At 44.3% G+C, this 24,334-nt stretch overlaps 1 protein-coding gene across 4 annotated transcripts in view; it reads right to left on the bottom strand.

Annotated features, from left to right (window-relative positions):
* Positions 1-2,334: 2,334 nt before the first annotated feature.
* The window catches only part of CADM1 (cell adhesion molecule 1), a 345,769-nt gene continuing 323,769 nt past the window's right edge, over positions 2,335-24,334 (bottom strand). For 2 of the 4 annotated variants that reach the window (XM_043481609.1, XM_043481610.1), the window contains 2 exons: positions 6,729-6,860; positions 2,335-4,688 (listed from right to left, as the gene is read on the bottom strand). In XM_043481609.1, coding sequence (XP_043337544.1) covers positions 4,570-4,688; positions 6,729-6,860 — 251 coding nt within the window. In that variant the 3' untranslated portion in view covers positions 2,335-4,569. Of the gene's footprint in view, positions 4,689-6,728; positions 6,861-17,352; positions 17,403-19,174; positions 19,229-24,334 lie in introns of those variants that run through there. The other 2 variants (XM_043481608.1, XM_043481611.1) reach the window with 2 other exon arrangements.

The raw sequence follows: 24,334 nt of genomic DNA on the forward strand, positions 1-24,334 counted from the left end.
ACTTGAGTCCTAACTGCATCTTGGTAGCCTTGGGTAACCTTCTTTCTTTAACCACCATTTGCGTCTATCCTATATTATGACTAACAAGTAATGGGTACTGAGTCCACATCTGGCATATTACTCACTAAGCACTTCCAGCCAACCTGACTTCTCTCTTAACATGGTGACCCCACCCTTACAGAGCAGGAAAACAAGGCCAGGTAGGTGGGGGAACTCGCCCGGGTTTCACAGCTAACAAATGATGGGGTGGGGGTAGGGACCCAGGCAGTCTCTTAGATCTCTCCAGTCTCCCTTGGTCTCTAGGCTCTATCACTACAGGTCTTTTTACAGAGGCCGATGAATCAGGGCTCCCCACTGCTCCCTGCCCTGGGGCAGAGGCTGGGAGAGGCCTCTGGAATCTTAACTCTTGTCTGGACTTTGAGAACACCCACAAGACTGATCCCACCCTCCACGCCTTCCTTGATTTTGCTTTATTCTTCCCATGCGAATCAGCAGGCTGGCTGGGCTTAATGCTGTTTGTACCTCCTTCTCTTTCCACTAAACCATCCTTAAACGTCCAGCTGGGGTCCCAGCTCCTCCAGGACACTGTCTTCAGTCTCCAGCCTCCTGGTTTCCCTTCTCCAAGAAATTCCCCTGGCACGCTCTGGCCTCCTTAATTATATTTGGGATACCTCCCCCATGGCTGGGGACCAATTCACGTCTTCCTGTGGGTGTCACTGATGCCCCGGTTAGTCTCCAGGGACGACCTTCCACTTCCCTGTGTTTCTCACAAGGCTGAACGTGCAGCAGGAGCTCCATAACCGCGTGTCTGATTTGCTGATTTTTACAGAGACAGGTGAGAGGCCAGGCCGGGATGGGAGAGGCTGAATTGAGGCCCACAGCCTCATTTGGATTTTCTAGAGCTTACCTTTTCTCCCACTGCCGAGCTCTCCCCGTCACCTGCCTGAAGAGAGAAAAGCGGGATGGACTCAGCCACAGCTGGGTGAGCAGTGGGAAAGGGCCGTCTGGGGCCGCTCACGTGTGATCTGAGCATTTGAGAGACTGGTCGCCGTGCAGTGCGGTCACTGCTCGTCTGGGCCTGCAAGGCAAGGGGGAAGGTGACAGATCGAAGCAGGCGGTCCACCCGGCCCGGAAGCCCCGGCAGCCTAGACAGTAAGTGAGAGCGATCTCCCGCATGTAGCCAGGCGCGTCCTCTGCAGATCTTGTCTTTTTGTTAAAGGAGAGAGTACTTGAAATGAAGAAGGAAGGATGATTGTGAAGACACGAAATCCCAAAGGAAGAGACAGGTGGAGCAGCCAACACAGGGGGTGGGTGGGGTGGTGGGTGGAAACAGGGGAGTGGGGACAGGAGACGGATCACCGGAGGGGCCGCTCCCCGCTGGCCGGCCACTGCAGCTGGTGCACCTGCACAAAATCACTGGGTCCCCACGCGATGCCAGACACCTGGCCCACCTGTCCACTAAGAGGGGAGGAGAGAACGAGAACAGGAAGGATGAGCAGAGGAAGAGAAGGTGGCTCCAAGAAACCCGGCCAACAGCACCTCCGAGCACCTACTGCCCGTGTATCCGGCGCTGCGTGCGGTCCTAAGGTGGACGTTGGACCAGGGGCCCATCGTCTCCCAGGCTGAGGCGTCCGTAAGAAGTCCATAATGAGATGAAAGGATCACTTTGTAACATTAATTTTTTTTTATTAAGAAGACAGATATTTTATAGTACTTCTTTTTTTTTCTTTTTTTTTTGTAAAAATGGTATACATGAACCAATACAAAATGCGAATGGAACATATGGATATGGAATTTCTTACACCGTAACATCGTTCATGTACACCTTAAAAACAGAACTGGCCTAAAGGGAAAAGTCAGACGTCGGTGTGACTAAAGAACAAGCTTATTTGGCATCAATTATACATCCTTCATTATTTTATATTCCTTTAAAAAACACAAAAAACAAGTTTGTTCTTTCTTCACTCTAAAAAAAGTGATCAACCTGTACAAAGTAATACTCAACAATACATTTCAAACAGTGCACTGTATACTTAAGAAAAAAATACATAAACCAATATACAACTAAAATCCATAATTTCCTGTTTTTGCTTTGTTTTATTATTATTATTATTATTATTTTTCCAATGCGTGGGGCCTACACTTTGCAATCTACCTGAGACGGAAAACACCAATCAAAACACATGAACCTGAGACATGTCGACATTTTAAGCCATAGAGTCACATCGGAGCACTGCACTACTGTACACTTGTCAAAACAGAAAGATGGGAGGTCCCCAAAAATGAGATGCCAATTCGATGAGCAATGGTAGGGTTTTTTTTTCTTTTTTTTTGTTGTTGTTGTTTTTGTTTTTTTCCTAAAAAGAACAGCTGGAAAAAACCTTTCAACGACATGCTAAATGGTTCTCACCCTTTGATACGATTATACTATGGTCGGAATGGGTGCTAAGGGCTCGGAATAGAGCTGCACATTATAAAATTCATTGAAAAAGGGATGTTCATTGTGGCTTTTTGTCTTGGTTAAGTGCCTAGGGATAGGAGAGGGGAAAACAAAATGCTGCTCGATATGGATTTTCTTTTACATACCAGTCCGTTCCCAAAAGGCCCCCATATTGCAATGGTTCTATCAAAGGTTAAAATAAAGACAAGAAAAATAAACACGCTTTCAAATAACAAAGAGTTGACACTTTTTCCCCTTAAATAAATCAGCGTAAGTTTTCCACATAATGTAACAATAGTAAAAATGCACCTTGCAAAATCCAAAATTACTCACTGAAAATGTTATATAATATATATTTATATATATATAGATCTATCTTTTTTTTTTTTTTTTTTTTTGATGCCATCTTTCCATAGGGACTGTATTCTGGAGTCTGGAGCCTTACCAAAGCATATGGTAAGAGTTTAGTTTTCGTCCGTCAGGACTACTTCTAGATTTCCTAGACGTTTCAATGAAAATCCCATTTCTTTAAAAAACGTCAATGGTAACTGGACTCCTCTTCCTTTTCCCAAGGCTCCCCATCTAAGATATGTTCAAGGTAACTTATTTTAGTAGCTATGCACTATGGCTGCCATCATGCGAGGATCAGTAATTTTTTGGCAGATGGTTCTTAAGGCTGAGGAAAGAGGCCAAGGCTAGTGTATGAAAGGTAAAAAGATAAAAACACTCACATCTGAGTTTTGATTAAGTAACTGAAAAACCCCTTCATGCTGCTTTTCCACCTCTGCTCTGACCTTTCGAGAACTGAGATGGATGGCGGACCGGTCTGAGAACAATACCGACCCTTCTTTTGTACCTCCTGCCTTTGTCAAGCCAAATCGTAAGGAATGAAAGTTTCACACGGATTCGAGTTGGAAATCCCAGCATGACAAATATCTGTAATATACAGTACATGCAGGCCACATCCCACTGCCTTCCTAACTAAGCACAAAGGAAAAAAAGAAAAAGAAAAAAAAAAAAAAAAACCAAAAACCTGTCCCATTCAGTCATTCGCACACCACATGGACTTGCTTTTTCCTACAAATTAGTGAGAAGTAAGGCCGATTGGGAAAGGTGGATGGAATCATTTGGAACAGAAATAACCAGAGCAGAACTGTCTTTCCCCCCTCCCTACTTCCCCTCCTGTGGCAACTCAAATTCATCCACTTATATAAAAGGAACAGACCTCACCTGTCAGGTCTGTTTAGGGCACTGAAAAAGGAGGAGCCCTTTCTGCCCCAAACCTTTCTGGACAGCGTGGGGTATTATCTATACTGAGCCGTCTACAGATACAGAATTAAAGACAGTTTCAATCTCATTGTGACACACCTCACTTGCAGATAACCCTGTACAGTAATGTAGTTCCACAGCAAACAGAACAGTTTCTGAATCACAGTCTAAGTTTCTAGTCTTCACTGCTCTAAAGTATTTGAAACATGGGCAGCAGCAAAGAGTTCTCATGGTTTGTTCACCCAAATCTTTACGACAACAGAGAAGAATGCATTATGGATACACTAAATTCTGAACTATGAAATCTAAACTGTGCTGGTTCTCCTTTTATGAAACTGAATTTTGAACAGAAAGCTTCAAAAATAAACAGAGGAAAGGAACAACAATAACAAAATAAGGAGGGTCAAAAGGTTCTAAGGAATCCCAGCAGGCAAATTCCAAAATGGGAGATTTGGGGGGAAAAAAAAAAATCCAAAAATTTGTTGGGAAAAATAAATTCGCACAAAGGAGGGAGGGAAAAGAAAAAAAGGAACGCAACCAACAAACGAAAAACAAGGCACAGAATTTTCTGCAATCTATCCAAACTAAATCCAAGCGTCCAAGTTTGACTTGGTAGGAAGAAATAAAAATTGAAAAACCAAACAATCAGAAAAAGAGGTGTCAAACAGCAGAGTGTACTTTTCAAAGAACATTTCTTTTCGTTTTTTTTTTTTACACAGCAAATCCCAAGCCTTCCCAGTCTCACACCTTTCCACCCATTCATAAAAAAACACACGAATTTCTCGCAAGTTCCAATATCACTGTCTCTTTATCATCTAAATAGGGCCAGTTGGACACCTCATTGAAACAAAAGGGCTGATCTAGATGAAGTACTCTTTCTTTTCTTCAGAGTTGTTCTGTCCTCCTTCTGCATTGATTATAGCTGTGTCTGCGTCTGCTGCGTCATCGGCTCCTTTGGCTTCATGAGTGAAGTATGTACCTGAAAGATGAAGGGGTAAAGCACCGTGACTGTCTGATGGCCGCTGTGTAAAGTGGTACAAAGATGGCAACTTGCTTTATGGCCATCATCAGCCGAAGTGGTGTGCAGGCAGCAGAGGGGAAAAAACAATTGGAAGAAGAGAGCGAGGTGGGTGAGACAAATGGGGATCCGGGGGTTCCAAAGGCACCACTCCAACTGAACCGCTGCGATATAATTCAGCAAATGAGACATTAGAGCCGTGATTATGACCAGAGGATGTCAGCAGAAGAAGACGTGAGTGGGAGCTAAAAATGCAGGAAGCTGGAGAGCTGCTGACAGTAAACGCCCAGGACCAATGGCCAGATATGTGCACGTACATGGTTAGAGACCAAAGCGAGGAAGAGCAATTAGCCAATAAATGAATTAGGGCCCTGCTGGTTTTCTACCGTCATCTCACACTGTTTATTTGACCTCACCTCCTGTCTTCAGGAGGCACTGGTGCCTGTCCATTAGTGAGCATGTGCTTGAAGCTGCACAAGTACGTTTGATTTTTCTTCTGCCTCCCATTGCAGAGTGGGGTTCCAGATTGAGAAATAATTTGATGTCGTAACAGCTGGAAGCAAGGCATGGGATCCGCCTTAAGAAACGAGTGACTCCTGCTTCTGACGTCACTCCAGCCGGGACCCAGATTCACGGATTTGCTAATTGGCACAGCCACTTTATCATGACGACAGACAGAACATTAACGGGGTTGGTGACACTCTTTATCAGCAAGTCCCAACGGTTTACGTGGAGAAAGACAAGGGTTGCACCTCTGCATGAAATATAGGTAGAGCTGGCACTGCCCATGTAATCAAATCACCCTCCTCCCGTTAGGTATCGTGCTTACAAAGACTCTTAAGTAAGAAAAGGCTGTTGAACTTCCACGTTTTCAGACTGACAGATCCGAGAAGGCAGGCAGTCGGACGGTCCCCTCATGTCCCTCCTTCCTCTGTAGAGTACGCCCTCCTCCCAGCAACTTCCAGGCATTGTGCAGACTTTAGCCCTGCTCTCTCGCCTGACCTCCCTGGCTCCATCAAGCTTAACACCAAGAGGCTGGGAGTGCTCCGTCAAACAGGCTGCCTCTTGGGGGTGGGCAGAGTAGACAGAGCACTGGGCGTGGGCAGAACCCCCAGTACGGAGGGCCCCAAACTGTTTTACACTCGAGATGGGCACTTTGGATTCTAAAGGTGATTCTCAAGCACCTTGGACCTCCATTGCTGTGCTCAGGGGACCCACCCTGAACCCAACGTCTGCCATCCGGCAGTCTGCCAGCGCCTCGAGTTCATACTACAGGAAAGGCCCGGAAGCCCACTGCACAGCGCTTGAGAAAAATACCCGAGAAAGACCAGGGCCAACAAAGAAAAGGAAGAATAAATTACCGAGAGGGAGAAGAGGCTCAGAGCAGCGTGGGGTAGAGAGGAGGAGCGCTCGCAAAGATGATTGCCCATCTAGACTGCATGGTTGATAAGTGTGATGATTAATGGCAATTTAAATCAATTGCACTGATAATTTTAAAAATACATATTTATGTGGCTTTTAAGGCACATCAAACCAAGGAAGTATTCTAGCCACTGTGACCAGCTTACCCCAGCACTGGGGGCCGGGGCACAGGGCTAGCCCACATATTTCCCGCAAAGCAGAAGGTCATGGGGGTGCTCTTACCCTCTTTATCATTTTGGGGTTCACGCCACACCTCACACACCAGCCCCTTATATTTTTTACTCTATCCCCGATGATGGATTGTAGAATAACAAACTTATAAAGCTTTTTATTTAGAGAAAAATCCAAATCAAGGAGTGCTACTCATCAACTCTCAGAGTCCTTCCTAATCAGCGGCTGTTAAGATTTTTGTTTTTTTTTCTGTTTTTCTCTCCCAGTTCCAGGAATCGAAGAGGCTGTGTGGCCCCAGAAACCAAACTGCCTATTCAAGGACAAGCTTGCCAAGCCCCGCACAGGCAGGGGCCGTGGTGACACGAGGCCTCCTGGCTGCCCAAGCTTACAGGAGGCCCCCTGGCTTACCTTTATGTCTGGCAAAATAGCGCCCCAGAATGATGAGCAAACACAGCATGGCAAACACCACCACGGCCACGACGCCGCCAATCACGGCGTGGTCCACCGCCCTGATCGCGCCTTCTTCACCTGCTCGAGAATCTGTTGAGATCAGAAGAGGAATAGGGATGTAGAGTCTATTAGGAGACACCAGAAACCCTGGAGACACTGCCTCCAGGATCAGAGGTCACTTTCTTTCTTAATGGAGGAGTCAGGATAGTCGAGATGGATCGAGTGCCACCGAGGGGACCTGTCCAGTGCTGAATTGATCTGTTCTCCCCTCAAGGCAATTTCATCCTAAGCGGCATCGGATGCTAACACGTGTGAACATGCTTAGGGATCAGAGAGAGAAGAAAGAGTCTGTCCAATCCTGGCCTGGTCTTGGTGTTCACCTTCTCTGTAACCAGCTGCAGATCCTATGCAGGAGGCTGACCTAACTATTTAAGGGAGCTCAGAAAGGCACCTTCAAGCAGCGACAGGAGCTGTGGAAGGGCGGCTGGAGCATCTTTCTAGAGATGCCCCGCAACTTCTTCCCCACGAGGCATTTGCATGGGAAAAGCAAGGAGCTCAAAAGCCCCAGCTGCCTAGAGATAAAACAAGGATTAGGGGACTAGAGACAAGTGACATGCCTGCTACATTTAGGATGTATGAGGGAGTTAGCCTCTGTCTAAAAACCTAAAAACCTATTTCAAAAAAAGACAGCAAGGAATAATTGTCCATTGCCACAGACGGTTTTTCTTTTATTTATTTAACACTCCACAATGCAATTAATTTTCCTTTATAAGCATCACTCCCTGGGGATGTCTTCTTTCGACTGAGGAACGACATGTTTGGCTGGGGAACAACTCCAAAATGAACCCCAAATGAGCTATGGCCATGCAGAATGGATGTATGGCAGTGTAAACAATTTTAATTTAGGAATGTGGCTACATCACCCCTTGCTGAAATTCTAATGGCACCCGAGATTTATAATGTAGTAAAAAACAATTATTCTCCCGTTGATTAATACATTAACATTTTCGAGTGGAAGCTAAACCATTGTCTTTTTTTTTATTGAGTCAAGTACGACACCTCCATTAAAATGATTTACTAGCTGTACCTTACAATTTAAGCACAGCAGCAACAGAAACGGTAAAAATCTTTTAACTTTACATGATTTGTGAAGTCATATGTGAAGGATTTACCATTTAAATCTTTCAGTACAAGAAGCACACGGCCTATAAATCTGTCCCCGTAGCAGTTGCTGGACGCCTAAGAGAAATGCATTTCACCAGGAAGACGGAGAGTGCAAATTCGAGTCAATTTTTAAGAAAGATTTATCTCTGTCTCTCTCCAAAGAACAGAGCAAATCTCTGAAGCCTCCACCTCTAATAATATTTGAAGTTTATCGATCAAGTGTACAGATCCGTGACAGCTAAAGGTAATGGTGCTCTTTTGAGCCGAAACCTGATACAACGCTTTCAGCAGGAGGGCATGATTTACACTTTCTATCGATATTTCCAATTCTGCTCTGAGATTAAGTACTGAAGGATGTGGGGAAATAACTCGTGACTGAGGGTTCCATGAAAAGTGTTTTAATTAAAAGAGTTTAAATTAAAAAATGGAGTATTTAAAGTGTTTCATTAAGTTACCATTGGAAGGACGACCGAAAAAAAAAAAAAATCCCCACGCCAAACCCAAACAGCAATGTGGATGGAATCGGAGGCAGCAGTGGGTCGCCCAGGACAACAGGATGATGGGAGTTTAATTGGAGAATGGAGATGGGTTGGAGGCAGAGTGCACTGCAGCCAATTAGCCCGCTCTGTGACGCACGGGCCCCTCCAGCCACACGTCTAATAAGCTCGCCTTGAAATGTGGCAGAGAGGAGTCTCCCCCTGCATCCCAAAGTGCTGCCTACTGCAGAAGCGGCAGCCTCCGTGTCTTGAAAGTCATTTCAACAAGGCAGAACTCAGCTACGGAAACTTTTTTTTCCTTTTCTTCTTTTAAGACAACAGGGCTTGCTGAAGGGGCGAGCTCCCAGGAGGATGTACCACGACACATGGTTATCTGCTGGAGGGCAATGCTTTACACGCCAGAGACTCTCACCCCAACTGCACAGGTTCAAAATTGCTCACAGGGAGACCAAAGTCATGGAAAAGCCAGAAAGCTGTGCTTCCCTTAGGGAGCTGTCAAAATAGGGGCTCTTGTGGGAATGAGAATTAACTCCTCTCCAATGGCCACGAGCTTCAGACCTATTGAAAGATGAGGCTCTTTCAACTAACTCCCCATGTCTTAGAATGGGGTGAGAAAAACAAAGTGATTCTGGCTACTGAGCAGCGCGGAAAGCTGGGTTCAAGAGGCAAGAGGTGAAGAGAGGTCCCGTCCCAGGAAGATGGAGCAGAGAAAAGCTGCCCCTTCTAGCCTTAACCCACTGCGGGAAGCACTCTCGTGCTCTCTGTTCCAAGACTGCCTCCTCCATGCCGAGGTGCAGGACCATCCTAGAAGCCTAGGAAAAGAAAGCCAGAGAGAGAGAAGTTGGGAGGGAGGGAAGAGAGATGAAGAAGGAGGGGGAAGCTCTGATAAGAGAAAAACAACCAACCAATATCGTAGGGTACATATCTGTGGGATTAATTTCTCCAGTCAAAAATCATTCATTTGACCTTTGCTTTCCAGAAACTCAGAGCTGAAGAGGCTCATTTCTTCTTGCCCTGTGCCCACATTAAATACCTAGATTCTAGTTATCTTTCTCATCCTCAGGGACATACATATTTTATAGATAACTTATTTATAAGGGTAATCTCTCCAGCTATCTTCTGATACTCACTTTGATCAGAAAGTTTACTACCACCACTTAATCACTGAGACATCTCTCCTGCCTTCAACTACTGTGGACGGACACAGAAGGTAAGTGGTGTTGAATTGACAGGGAACAGAGTGGGCTGCAGCTTTGCCCCACCTCGTTCCATCCCTGGCCTGCCCTGGGGTTTGTTGCGGGAGGCCCTGATGCGGTTCTGGCTGTCCTCTAGCATCTGGTGTGGCCTGGCGTCCTCTATGAAGAGTGGCGCTGTCTCCAGACTCGTCTCATTCCTTTTTGTGTGTCCACATGTGGGCTGAGTGGGGAGTTTTTCTAGTGTCGTTGATTGGTCCAAGGTGGCAGCTCAGTTAGTAAAGAATCTGCCTGCAATGCAGGAGACCCTGCTTTGATTCCTGGGTCAGGAAGATTCACTGGAGAAGGGGTAGGCTACCCATTCCAGTATTCTGGCCTGGAGAATTCCATGGACAGAGGAGCCTGGCAGATTATAGTTCATGGGATTGCAAAAAGTCAGACATGATTGAGCGACTTTCATTTTTTGGGTGGGGGGCCCAGGTGAAGGCTGGTTCCCTACCCCTGGATGCTGTGGGCTGGTGCCTTGCTCACAGCCCTAAGCAGTTACACAGGCTGCTACACAGAAAGGAACCAGGCTATGGGAGCAGAATGCAAACTGGACCCCAGAGCAGCGTCACCAACCAATAGGAGCATGGGGCCCACAAGGTCCACTGGCCGAGTGACCTTCTTGTCCTGCTCACAACTGCTCCTTGAGCAATTCCCTCACACAGGAGACTCTGGAAACGCCCGTGCCTTTCACCATCACCCACACATCTTGCGGGGTGCAGAGCCTTTCCCTCGGGTCCCATCAGTTTCTCTGGGGAACATCCTCTCCAGATTTCAGGCCGCTTTTCGAATCAGAAAGAGAAGGAAGCCTACAGATTCTACAGCCGCCCTCAGCTTCTACACTGTTGTTGTTTAGTCGCTAAGTCAGGTTTGACTCTCTGTGACCCCATAGACTGTAGCCTGTCAGGCTCCTCTGTCCATGGGATTTCCCAGGCAAGAATACTGGAGTGGGTTGCTATTTCCTTGTCCAGGGGATCTTCCTGACTCAGGGATGGAATGCATGTTTCATGCACTGGCAGGTGGATTCTTTATCACTGAGCCACCAGGGAAGCCCTAGCTTCTACATTACCTAATGTGTAATACAGCGAGCTGGTGGGAAATTGCTATATAGCACAGGGAGCTCAACCCAGTGCTCTGTGACGATCTAGAGGGGCGGGGGGTGGGTGAGAGGGAGGGAAACATATGTATATTTATGGCTGATTCACATTGTTGTATGGCAGAAACCAACACAACATTGTAAAGCAATTATCCTCCAATTAAAAATAAAAAAATTACTTATTAAAAACAGTATGTGGGCATTAAAGCACTAGTAAAGCATTAAAGTGCATTAAAACACCGATCCTCAGGCAGTGGACAGCTCTTGGTTTAGAAGGGAGTGTTTTCCTATCTTTAAGGGACACAACTGTCCCTCTCACTTAGTACGGTGTAACTGTTCACTTCTGCTGAGAGTTCCCCATCAATCACTTCTCACGGGACTTCAGGTGACTCAGGCCTCGTCCTTCTGTGAGCCGGATTTTCAGGGGCACTGTGCAGCTGCTGGGAAGTGTCAGCTCAGAGATGGGGCACAGTCCTTCCCGCATGGTCCCGGGCTGCAGGCCCTGCAGGCTCTGAGTGTGACATGAGACTCTTTAAGGACAGATCAATCATGGACTGTTTAGTATTCGTGAGTTAGCTCTTCTTTGGGCCAAAAGCTGGAACAACCTGACTCCAGGTGAGGGTTTACGAGCAGCTTACAGAATACTAAGTTGGCTACCACTGCTTGGGTCACAGTTTCAACTACCCGGGGTTCCCATTAGCATCTGAGAAACTGCAATGACAAAAAACTTCAAAGACTGTCCCAAGAGTGATGCCCGGACCTGCTCAGTTTTCTTTACTTTGGGGCCAGGTGACCTGGCTTGACCCTTTCCTCATGGGCAATGTGCAGGGGGTAAGTTCTAAAGGCACTTGTTCCCTAGGGCCCAACAAGAAAAGTGATGGTGGGGAACTTCAGTCTCCTTCCTCTCCCTCCAGGGGCCTCCCCTTTCTCTACCCGCTCTTATTCCTCAAACGTCTTGCCAGGGTCTCCTGAGCGCCTGACTCTGGCAGTCACACGGCCTGTGTTAAAACAGGGTGCTGTAACAGATCCCGGTTTCTACAGTTACTTTACCACCTGGCACGGGACGCCTGACATCAACTGCTGCGTGAATGCCTTAATCATGGATCTGTGAAAAGCCCAGAAGCCTCCGCTGCCAGAGGCAGAGACCCATGGATAGCCACGGAATGGCCAGGATGTCCTAGACAAGCTCCTGGCAGACAGGGACCTTGGCAGGGGGGTCACCGAGCCAAGTGCCCACTGCAGCTGCAGCCGGGCTACTTTCACCTCGGAGGAGCTGAAGTGTGATACAGTCATACAGTTCAAAGACATGGAAGGGAACGGGACGACCACCCTACCTTGGCTTCCTTCACATTTCAACCCTCCCTTGGCCTCGGCTAGAAGGCATACTCAAAAACTTGGGGAGAGCTAGACACTCCCCTTAAATGCACATACTATTTTTTAACAAAGGTTATAAACTACCCAAGGTCTTATCTTTAAAATTAATACCAAAGACATGGGGAAGTTCTAAGGAGATGGGTCTTCCTACCTGTACTATCCTATATTTAACCTTCTGCCACTTCTCTATGAATGACTGTTGCCTGTTGACCTTTGGGAAAAGTGGAACTCTTGACTTTTCACAACAGTTCTGTCTGTCACTTGCTTTAGTTCTATTCTTTTTTCCTAGGCTAAGGTCTGATTGGACAAGTGAGTTTAATTAGAAACTTCGAGAAGCAGTCTTCATAGCGGAAATGCTGCCCCCTGCTTCCTAGGGCTATAGGGATTACTAGATCTCAGAGGATGCTTAATGACCATGACGTCATTGGCTACTTCTTACTGGAAAGAAAGAAAAAGCTTGACAGTGGATTTTTCACATCTGAGACGAAACCAGATTCTGACCTCAAAGATAAAACCAGTCCCCAAACCTGGCACCATCTGAGAACTACAGCTTCTCATTCTCATCACCTATTGTAGCTCCCATCACGACAACAAAAATAAGTGTGCATTTTAAAAAGCACAACTTTATTACTGAAGGGGAACAAACTGAATGGCATGCGCTGACAAAATGCCACATTATTTGCTAATCCTAATATGTTATTCTTCTTTAAGATTTGCTTTTCTCAGCACCAATTCAATTATAGATGCTACAAATCCTTCTGACATTTAATTCCCTCTTGTCAGAGAGTAGTAAATGTATACAGTACATGCACAGCTTTCCCATTAAGATGTTAATACATATTGGAGCACACCGGCCTCCATGCAGCATAACCTTTCTTTTCTGTCTTCTGAGAGAGTGGAAGGGAAAGAATAAATGTAAGGCAAGAAAATCATGAAGGTTCTCATATAGCATCCCAGGCATCTAAGACTATCCTTCAGCTGCATCTCATTCTAGCAGTGTAACTCCAGCTATGCTAACGTTTCAAAAGAACTATGTTAAGCTACTTAAAGAAAAACTGCAGTCATCATCATCACCATCATCCTGCCGCCCAGAGCTCCGTCGGCATTCACTGCCATCAGAAGTACTGCGCGCGGGCTCTGGTTGTACAGTGATCAGGACCCGTGCTCTCAGGCAGTTACTGTCTATCTTTTCCTCCAGAAAGAGGCCCGGACAGGAGATGCCAGAAGAGGTAGGAGCTCACCTCCTGTGTGGCCTGCTGGAAAATGCCCTGGACTTGCCCACAGCCTTCTAGCCCAGGCTAGAAGCTGGGCTGCACTGCTTTTCTCTGCGGCTTTAGGCAGGTCAATAAGCCACTCTCAGCCACATACAATTCAGAGGACTGTTTTGAGGAGCCAGTGTGTTGCTGAATATGAAGGGGCCTCTCTGGGCTGGGGCTTGGCATGTCATAGACACTCGACAGGTGTCAAATTGAAACGCACTGTCATAAAGCCCAAGGCAGGCTTTATTCCAGTTCTAATCACTGATTCCAGGCAAATACTTATAGCACTTTGGAGTAAGGGCTGCACTGCACACTTGGTGCTGTTCTCAGAGGCTAAGATGCCCCAGAGACACTAGCTGAGGTGAAGTCACCAAGCCTCTTCTTTTCATTCATGCAGAATGGCACACAGTGTGACTGGTGGTCTGGGGCGGTGGTCAAGGCTGTGGGCCTGCCGAAGGCCACTCCGTCCAAGTAATAACTCAGGTGTACCATTTAAGCATCAGGCTATTAAGCTCTTGTCAGCTAAGCATGAGAACAAGATTTTTTTTTTTTTTAAATACTGATTTCTCTCCCTTCTCAAGTGACTTGATTTTGTTAATTTAACCAACAGTGGAAACGACTTGATGCAACAGGATGCAAGCGCTCCCAAGGCATTAAGCATCACCAGAGCGACCACAAGGCACACTCCTGAGTCCTCTCTACTCTCTAATGATGACGACTTAGAAGTGTGATTGCCTTTTCCATTTTAAGCAACAGGAAGGCACTGAGGATGAGACTGGAGTTTTCCTTAAAGGAGTAGACACCTGATAAAGAGGACAGACTTGTGAAGTATTTCCAAACATACATTTCCCACTAGAATCTCTCTCTGGAGAAAGATGCGTCAGTGGACCTTAGGCATTTGGGGGTGTGAGGATGGATTAATGAATATGGTGAAGTCACCCCAAAGCAGTGTCCAACCTGTAGAACTGGAATTCACATTTTGTGTTGGAGCCCGCCAACTTATCAATTTGGAAGGAAAAGTTCCTATTTGATGGTCTCCTTCCTCCCCATGGGGGAAACAGTAGCATGTTGGATTATGGGAAGATCAGCAACATCATGAAATTCAAACTCATGTTGTGGTAAAGTCATGGCCAAGCTGGCATGGACCCAGTATGATTTGCCAGTCTACTGCCTTGTATTAAATGGAATTTTGCAATAAGGGAATCTACATGTTTTAACCCTCTGCAACCCAGCACCTTCCCATGGCATTCAGGACCGGCTCAGGGGGAAATCCATCCCACAATTTAGGAGATCAATGGGATAATGGTGCTGAAAACAGCGGAGCAGAGTTTAAGGTCGCCACTGGATGGGAAAGAGCTTGATTCAATGCTGGGAAAGATCTTTCCTGGTTGTCAGCAATATACCTGATGGGCTCTGGAGAAACCAGCTTTCCCTGCCTCTTTCTTTGCAAGCACAGACTGAATCAAAAAGGGCCCAAGAGGAAAAGATTCTCAAGATCCCAGAACAAAGGAAGTGTGGATTTCACAGGGGAAGGATAATCACTTTTTAAACCAAAGTCTCTGTATCCCAAAAAGGCAGGAAATTCTGTTTGAATTCTGATTCTGTCTCTTGAGTAAATCATTTAACCTCAGGAGCCCCAGCGTCTTCATTTGTAAACAACCCTTCCTCAATGATCCCACAGGATTTTCGGGACAATCCTCCCATGCTGGCTCACGCTCGTCTCTTGGTCTTCCTGTCCCACTGGCCTCCCCTTGTGCACATTTGTACCCTCCACCTCTTCCCAGTAGTTATTCGCTTTTGTTTTACCCAGGTTTATTTTTCTCATAGCAGTAGTCTGGCATTTCACTGTGCTTTGAGCCTGTCTCCCGGACAAGAACGTGACTGCCTGAGGGCAGGATCCTGGCGTGTGAAATCTGGGGCAGCTCCAGCCCCTGGTTGGTTTTGTTCACTGCTGCATCCCTGGTGCCCAGACCTGTGCCTAGCACACAGGAGCTCAAACAACTGCTGAACGAATGCAGATCACTGAGATTACGTGTGTGCCTGAGCTCTCTAAGCGCTCAAGCACTATACAAATACAAGCTAAAGAAGACCTCACTTGAAATTTTGGGGCCATATCTTAAATGTGTCTACATAGTCCAGCTGGGTTTTGATGTTTTTCTTTATCATCATCATTATTATTACTAGTCTAACAACAACAAAAAATGCAATTGCCTGTTTGCCGAATCTAGGCCATACTTTATGTGGGAGCCAGTAAGGAAAGAGTCCCCCCAAATACTAGGTCTACTGACAGTTCCTTACACATATTTTAAGCAAGCTAAGTCAGACTTTGAGGACACCCACCAGACAGATCCAGAACTGACAATCTGGATCTGAAGGCCTTTCAGGGCTTCCATTAAATGAAGTGTTAGTTGCTCAGTTGTGTCCAACTTCTTGCGACCCCACGGACTATAGCCTGCCAGGCTCTTATGTCCATGAAGTTCTCCAGGCAAGAATACTGGAATGGGTTGCCATTTCCTTCTCCAGGGAAATGGAGAATTTCCTTTCTTCCGACCCAGCGATCAAACCCAGGTTTCCTGCAATGCAGGTAGATTCTTTCCGTCTGAGTCACCAGGGAAGCTCCATTAACTAAACCAAGACCATATTTTAAGCCCATGTTTCCTCTTTAATCATTTAAGGGACTAGAGTTAGCTCACCTAGATCCTTCCTTAACAACTAACATGAATTATCAAGGCCACTTAGAATTTGCCTTCCATCCACACTTTCCTATGGATTGTGAGGGAGAAGTTTTTTCTTCCACATCACTTTCTTGTATTAGGGCCGGAACTGAAAACTTGTCTTTGGGAAGCATGAGAGCTCTGAAATTTCTTGTTGGTGCCTTTGCTTCAAAAGCAGAAGCCTGATGGATTGCTCTGATTGTGCCAGAAGGCTATTCTCTGGCACGCTGTATATTTACCACCATACTCCACTACACAGTCCCCAAAGGCCCTTCCATTGCTGAAGGGAGCAAGGCAGTTGGGAGACATTTTTTAAAAAGTTTTAAAATAAAATAGAAGGATAAATAGGCTTGAAGCCATTCTATTCCACATGGGTGGCAATAACCACCAGCTGTCACAGGGAAACAGCAGATGTAATTGATAAAACAATTGAAAACTCTTGTGGATCCATCATCAATAAAGTTAACACCCAAAAAGTCAATGAAAGGGTTCAAAGTAGAACTGGAGAAGCTCCCCACGTCCACCAATAATTAAATCACTGAACTACACACAAGCATAATTTTTTAATGCAGATTAAAGAGGAGGATCAGCTGGGCAACTTGCTTTGCTGGGTGAGGCTGGGGCACCATATGGTGCTTATGAAATTGTCATTAGCTGAGGTGGCAGTGGTGAATCGGGGAGGAGGGGAACAGGGGGCGAGCAGAAGACAGACCAGCATTATTTTGAAGGAAAAAGCCGGATGTAACATTTATCCATAACAAGGGAAGAATGAAATTTCTACCCAGATGGAGCAGGGAATGGATGGTAATATTATTCATTACCACAGTTTAGCATTAAATGTGCAACACCTCCTCTAATTTATTGATGGACTGTTTAAGACGGGTGTTAACCTGTTTGTCTTGTCTTATAATTGAATTCAGTCTCCAGGCTACAGAAATTTGAGAAGTTCATCCTTTCTCAATCAATATGCTCCCCTTCAGTGACCCATTTCAAGACAGCTTCATAAAAAATAATGTATTTTGTTTTAATAAATTTAAACACTATGACAGCTGCTCAATTTTTATTGGGTGTTCTTTTTTTTTTTCCCTTCAGACGTCTCTTTGCTGCCGAGTGAAGCCATGCTCACAATCAATAGTAATTGATTAATCAGCATCCCCTTTGAACAAAGGTGCTAATCAGTTTTTGATTAGTTCATCAAACCAGATGCAAAGGCAGCCCAGCCCCTGCCTGATGGATCATCAGGGTTCTACTTGACTTATGGCTTCCGTGCAATGTATGACTGCAGTATTCCTGGATGGGGAGGGGGGAACAACGTAATTATTAATTTAACCGAATTATTATGAACACAAACAGTTGTTGGTTTATTGCTCTCGACTCAGGGGTGATTGATAGAGCTGCGGCAAGGCTGCATCTGACTTGGTGCAGAGCTGAGAGACCCACAGTAGTCTTTAATTGATGATGCTGGAGGAAGGGGTAATGGCTGCTTTAGTCCCATTTTCCTAAGGAGGAGAAAAATGACTTCTGCGTATCTGAGTGATCCTTGTCTGGCTGACATGCCAAGAGGGATCAGGGCCAAGGAGAACTCAGTCCCTTCTTAGGATCCTTGAGATGATCCAGTTGCCACTGTGTCACAGGGCTGTTTTATTTAGGGTCAGGGTCAGAAATGAGTGGACTACTTACACTCAGCATGATATTCTAAGCAGGGAGAAGGACTCATCTACTCTCACTTCAAAAGAAAAAGATCAGGCTAATGTTTTTGCAACTTCTCTAAATCCATCACAAACTGGAGGCAAAAATGAAACACTGCTTTGATGGCCAGCTATCTTTCTAATCTTCTATTTATTTATCTATCTAAATTACTTGGGATTTGAATTTATTTATTCGTCCAACAAGCATCAGTTGAGAGTTTACAACACAACAGGTGTACAGCAGTGAACAAAACCGATATGGCCTCCTGGAGCTTCCACTCTGTGGGAAAATCCAACAGTTCAAGTTCAGACTGGGACACGCTACCTAGCAGAAAAATAAAGGCATCCTTGAGGCTTGACAGAAGCACAGAGGAGGCAATAAATCTATTGACTGTGAAAGACAGTGGTACTAGCTCATTCTCTCACTGGGTAAGTAAGACCTGTAGTTAAAGCCACACCTCAACAACCAACTATTCAAGGGAGCTGCAGTGAAACCTCTCCAAGAAGGGCAACATGGAACCCTTGTTTCCAAATGGCTGGATCTACGGTCCTATGCCTTGGTTTCTCCTAATGAGGAAGGGCCCTTCCTTACTGACTTACTAAGAAGCAACTGATCAAAATGTTCAGGAGCTATAGCTGGTTGGCAGTGAAGTACCAGGACATCATGGGAGATCATATAATTGTTTAGCTCTGACCATTTTAAATCTCCTTCCCCTCCTTTTTAGGATATGCTTCTTCTTCTGGATTAGTAACACCTAAATCCTGGAATCAAGCATGAAACCTACTTTTGCAAGAGCTCAGTGTGCTGTGAAAAAGGTCTGAGGTGGATAATTAGTTTACATCATGGTGTGTGACAAAACAATTACCCCCCTCCCTTCCTCTCTTCCCCTCCCTGCCCCCACCTTCTAAGATTAACTGTGACCTGGCTTTTCTAGTATATTCCACAGAAGGGGATGATCAATATGAGTTTTTTTTTTTTTAAATAAAGATCTTGTCTCATAATCCAACATCCTTAAAAAGCTTTGAAATGCAACAAATTTTTCATGAACCATTATATACTTAGAACATAAAAATTATTTTAAGCCACTGAACAGAGTGGCTTTAGCACAATCCTAAAGATGATTTGACCTCTACCGCTTTACAGAGTCAGCCCCAATTTGAAATATACATGCAATATACAATCAGAGAAATACACAGGGAAGAGAGGTGGGTGGGGAGGAAGAAAGTGTTAATAAAAATCTGTTCTTTCTTTAGTCTCAAAACCCACAGTTTTGAATTAACTACTGAGTGATCCAAATGGCCATGTTGTGGAAGTGGACGGAGGGCCCACAGGTTGGACACTGCAGAGCCTTTTACCTAATGACTAGCCCTTACCTGAGAGGTCCTCACTGTCCAGTTCTTCTGCGGAATTGGGCAACTGAGTAAGGCCTTACAAGTAAAAACAAATCGTTTTTCTTTTCATTCCTCAAGGGACATAAACAAAACACTTAAGAACTGAGGATGAATTTCTTAAAATTAAAAAAAAAAAAAAAAACATGAGCCAAATCTCTTGCCATCTCTCTCTCTTTTTTGGAGAGCTTAAATGTATTAATCCATAAGTACATTTCTCCAATCATTTCATTTTGTTATGGATACACAATCGAGGCAGAAAGATTCCTCAGTCTCCACTTTCAAAGCACATGAAACATGAAGGTGAATGTTTCAAATCACTCATTCATAACAGCATGCAGAAAGAAAAAAAATAAATAAAGCCTGATTGTTTGCTGTCGATGCTCTGATAGAGCTCTTAAATACAAATATATTTAGATGTTACATACTGATGTATGTAACTTTTAGTTCACATTTTACTATAAATTGAAATTCCTGGCCAAGACTGACAAACACAGTTCATTATCAGTTGATGATGATCTTGGATCATTTATTTCAAAATGGTGCGGCATCTGCTAACTGCAGATTGCAGGTTGTGCTTTCATCAGAAAATCTGATTTGCAAAATATTTTTCAAAAAGAGAATTTCAAAAACCAGTGGTATTCCTGAAAAAAAATGAAACCCTCAAAGCTGAAAAAGCAGTTAGGTCAGGAGATAATCAAGTGGAGCCTGAAATGCCTGTATCCGAGTTAGCACCAATGTTGGCCAGCTGGGACGGCTCTCAGCTAGCTGTGTTTGGAGGGGAAAGAGGTGAAGGCGGAAACAGATAAACCATGGGGGGCTTAGTGAGGAGACGGCCTCCCTCTCCTCTTGCTGTATTTGCAGGCTACTCCCTTTAATGAAGTTAAAAGCGCCACAAAATCTTAGGCAATCAAGGGGGCCTTTACTTGTTTCTCCCTGTTTAGCTCAAAGTCGTGTCTGGTTTGAGCAGACTTGCTCCAGGTCCCCTCGTCTGCACAATAATTGGCTAATATTTCTCTGATGAGATTTGTCACTTTTGAAGATACCTGTGGACCTGTTAAAGTGGAATAAGGGGCATGCTTTTTTTTTTTTTCCTTCCATCTTTCTCTTCTCTTATGGTCAGCACAAAATATACTCAGTAAGTATTTGCTGAATTAATGATTTGGGAGTAATGCTCAGTGAACTGCCAGCAAGAGCATAATAGCAACTAAAACAAATGCTCTGGAAATAAGCAATGTCAAACTGATCACACGATTCAAAAGGTCCCAAAACAACAGAAACACTTATGTAGAAATGGACAGTAAAAGCTTGGATTTTGTAAGTTGTTTTATAAAGAAACCAAATGAATATTGATAGCTCAGTTGTGTCCAACTTTTTGCGACCCCATGGACTATATAGTTCATGGAATTCTCCAGGCCAGAATACTGGAGTGGGTAGTCATTCCCTTCTCCAGGGGATCTTCCCAATCCAGGGATCGAACCAGGGTCTACTGCATGCAGGCAGATTCTTTACCAGCTGAGCCATGAGGGAAGCCCAAGAATGCTGGAGTGGGTAGCCTATCCCTTCTCCAGCAGATCTTCCAGACCCAGGAGTTGAACCAGGGTCTACTGCATGCAGGCGGATTCTTTACCAACTGAGCTATCAGGGAAGCCCCTTTATAAAGAAGCCAACTGAATACTGATAGTTAGGTTGGTGCTGTGAAAGAGTCATATGAGCGCTTGAAGAATTTCTATCATGACCCTTGGGTGCCAATATTCAAGGACATGTGCCAATTAAACATGGGAGGATTCAAAATTCATGGATGTTCCCAAACTATGGATTTAGGCAACCATGGGAAAGCAGTGAGTAATGCAATAAATTACAGAGGCAACTGAGTAGGGATGTTATGCACTGGTTCTGAAATCTGATTGGTTGAAAGTGTTCCCATTTCTAATTGGCTTTATTCATTGTATAAAGACTGATGAACACAATTATTTGAATAATTGTTATAAATGGGCAACATAAAGAACTTCTTTGTAGTTAATTATGAATTTGCAGTTCTCAGGAGGCTAATCCCTCACTTTTACGTGACCCAATGAATATCAAAGCATTCTACATACGTGCTTGGCACCCACTGAACCATATTAAACGAGGATGTTTCAAGTAGGCAGCTTTACTGCTGAAGGCTTGTTTCCCTGGGGAGGGCATTAGAAAGCTAATTTTACAAAATAAAGACAAATATGTTTATGAAATATCATTGATATGCAAAGTTTCCCATTAAAAAGTGACAGACAGTTTATACACACCTCATTAAAGATGAAACTGTCATTTTTAATGGCATAAACTTTAAAATATACCAAATCATCTGGAATCTACTGCTCATATTACATCTGAAAGTGGGAAGCCATTTAAGTTAGTGGTGTTAAATGTATTTTTGCACTACTATTGCTCATTTTATGAATCTATAGTGCTCCTCCATAGTTGGCTAATTTCAGAATAAATATAATTAGGAAGAGTTTACTGAAGCACTGAGTGTACAAGTAAAGACAAGCAAAATTTACCTCCTAAAATTGCTTTGGCTTAGGTAGTTTTCTTTCATGATAAAAATTATACAGCTCTCATTTTCTCAAAGAAAAAGACAAAGATGCATTTTATGAGGCAGAAAATAGTCTTCAAAAGGAAACTCCGCCATTTAACAATAAGTGGGAAATTACTTCTGAGTTTTGCTCTTATCACTTGTTGAAGCCTTTCCTCGTCACTTCAATTAAAAATGTATTCAACACATTTCTCTAAACTTTGTTCAACAAATGAAAGTTTACTTTTGGTCCATATGGAATTTTTTTTTGAGCAATTAATAAGATCCTGAGGTGCAAACATGATTTAATAAATGAGAATCATCTCTTCCACAGACAGGAATCTCACTCTTCGTGATGCTGTTATGGGCTGCCTATCCCATGCCTTTCTGCAGACAGTGCTTCTGCTGTTGGGATAGTTACTCCTCCTTGCCAGCAGAAATCACTGGCTTCTAAAAATGGTATGAATGGCATGACAATTTTAAACCATGTTAAGGAAAACTTCAAAAATTAGAAACAGCAAGAAATCCTAGAGATATTTAAATAAATTCAAGGTCAAGTAAAATCTGAATGTTTGGGGTTGAGTTCTTTAGGGTTTCCCCCTTTTTGCCTGAAACTTCCAAAACAGAATGATCAAATAAAACCTCTAGGAAACAAAAAACTTCCCAATGTCCCTAGTATTATTCCCATTATGAAAAAGTAGGCGATGGTCTCTCTCTTACCTAAGCAGCACACATCTGATCACTTGGTCATATTATGGAATCTGTTACTTCCATCACCAGCCATTAAGAGTTCAGACGCCCCCAGTTGTTTTATTCTAAAAGCTCAGTCAGTCATCCTGTTCTTCCTGCTTTGTCAGCTTTTCTGGAGAGTTTTTCCCTTCATCCCATTAGCAGAAATTTGGTTCACGCCATTAAACAGTAGCATATTGTTTGCAAACTGCATAGCAAGGCTGAAACACAATCTTCAGGTCCTGCAGCCACTCGTAAACCTCTTGGGCCTGGTTCTTGAGTAGAACACACATGTCTGCAGCGTCCCTGGACTGCATGGCAGCCTTTGAATGCCATGTTGTGTACTCAGACACAGAGGTGTGCAGAGGGGTGCATACACAGGTGGCGGATATAGAGGTTGTAATAATGCGCACTGCTGGCTATCGCTCCTTAAAAACGGGCTTCGGAATTTCCCCACAATTGAACAGAAAGATAAGAAATTTCATGTGGTTTTAGACTTCCATCACGGCTTGCGCTACTCAGAAAATAAGTCAGGGAAAGAGAGGTTTGTGGGGCAGTCACCTAAGGGCAGTGGTCTAGGAGAAGAGCATGGGTCTAGCACAGGGCAAACGTTTTGGAGTCAAAACTGAAAATGAAAAATCATGTCAGAGGGGTTCCCGGTGAGAGTCTCGCTACACTTGCAAACTGAATTAAAAACTAGTTACCTCATTTGGGGTTATAAATCATGAGACCATCAGCCTCTAATGTATTAGGAGGTGGAAAGCAAAAGGACAGGTAGCCTTGGGGAAAAAAAAAAACGAAACAGCAGGGGGGGAGAGAGAGAGAAACAGAAAGACAGAGAGAGAACCCCAAACCCAGAGGAAGCCAGCTGACTGCAGTGCAGCAAAAGCACAAGCACTATTCCAGATCACGGGCATGCTGCCACCCAAAACCTCACGAGAGGGAGGTGGGTGGGGGGAGGGAGAGGGAGACACAGGGCACAAGGACAGGCACACGACGCTCACAGAGAGGCGCCCACACGGGAACAGACAGACAAAACCATCACGCGCACCCACACATCAATAACAGCGAGGACGACTGCGCCATCCGTGCTCACATCACTCATGCATTTCTGCCATCAATTTCAGACCATATGGTACCAGGATTTGGCAGAGTGTTTTTTTTTTTTTTTTTTTTGGCATTGCTCAACATGCACACGTGACACAAGATTCTTCCTGTCCAGGCCTTAAGGATGAGCTCCAAAAACGCAAATGCTCGAGATCCTTCTTCAAAGAAGACCCCTTCAGTCACCCTAGTCTAGGAGTCCCATTCTTACACACACGTATCTTTACTATCAATTACATCCTTAAAGACACACTGTGGCTGACTGTGGTTTGGTTTCTTTTTGGAGAAAATCCATTTGCTTTTGAATCATGCCCATGCACTTCTAACCTTCCAATACATGCTTATTTCAATCAGATATTGGTAAGAACAAAAGGTCAACATACATCAACAACTGATATACTTCATACGTACTCTAGCAACACAAGCTTGAATAAAACATTTTAATGAGTCTTCAAAGGGAAAGCATTTTGTAAAAAAAATTTTTTTCCTTTTAGAGAGGAGAAATATGGAAGGAAATCCACTATGAAAACTTTAGGACCAGTACAATGGTCACAACTGGCTAACCTAGTATGTCTTGTCATTTAAGTTGCCAAGTTATCAAACCACATTTTTCTAGGCCCAGATCCCCAACATGAACACCTCAAGATAAGTCTTGAGTGAATCTTAGTCACATGGGTTTACCGATAAATCACTTCAATAAAATCAGTTCTATATCCTCATCTCCTTGGAAATTTGGTCCCCTGCTTTGTAACTTCCAT

This window comes from Cervus canadensis, chromosome 11, assembly GCF_019320065.1.
Source record: "Cervus canadensis isolate Bull #8, Minnesota chromosome 11, ASM1932006v1, whole genome shotgun sequence".
Classification (NCBI taxonomy): Eukaryota; Metazoa; Chordata; class Mammalia; order Artiodactyla; family Cervidae; genus Cervus; species Cervus canadensis.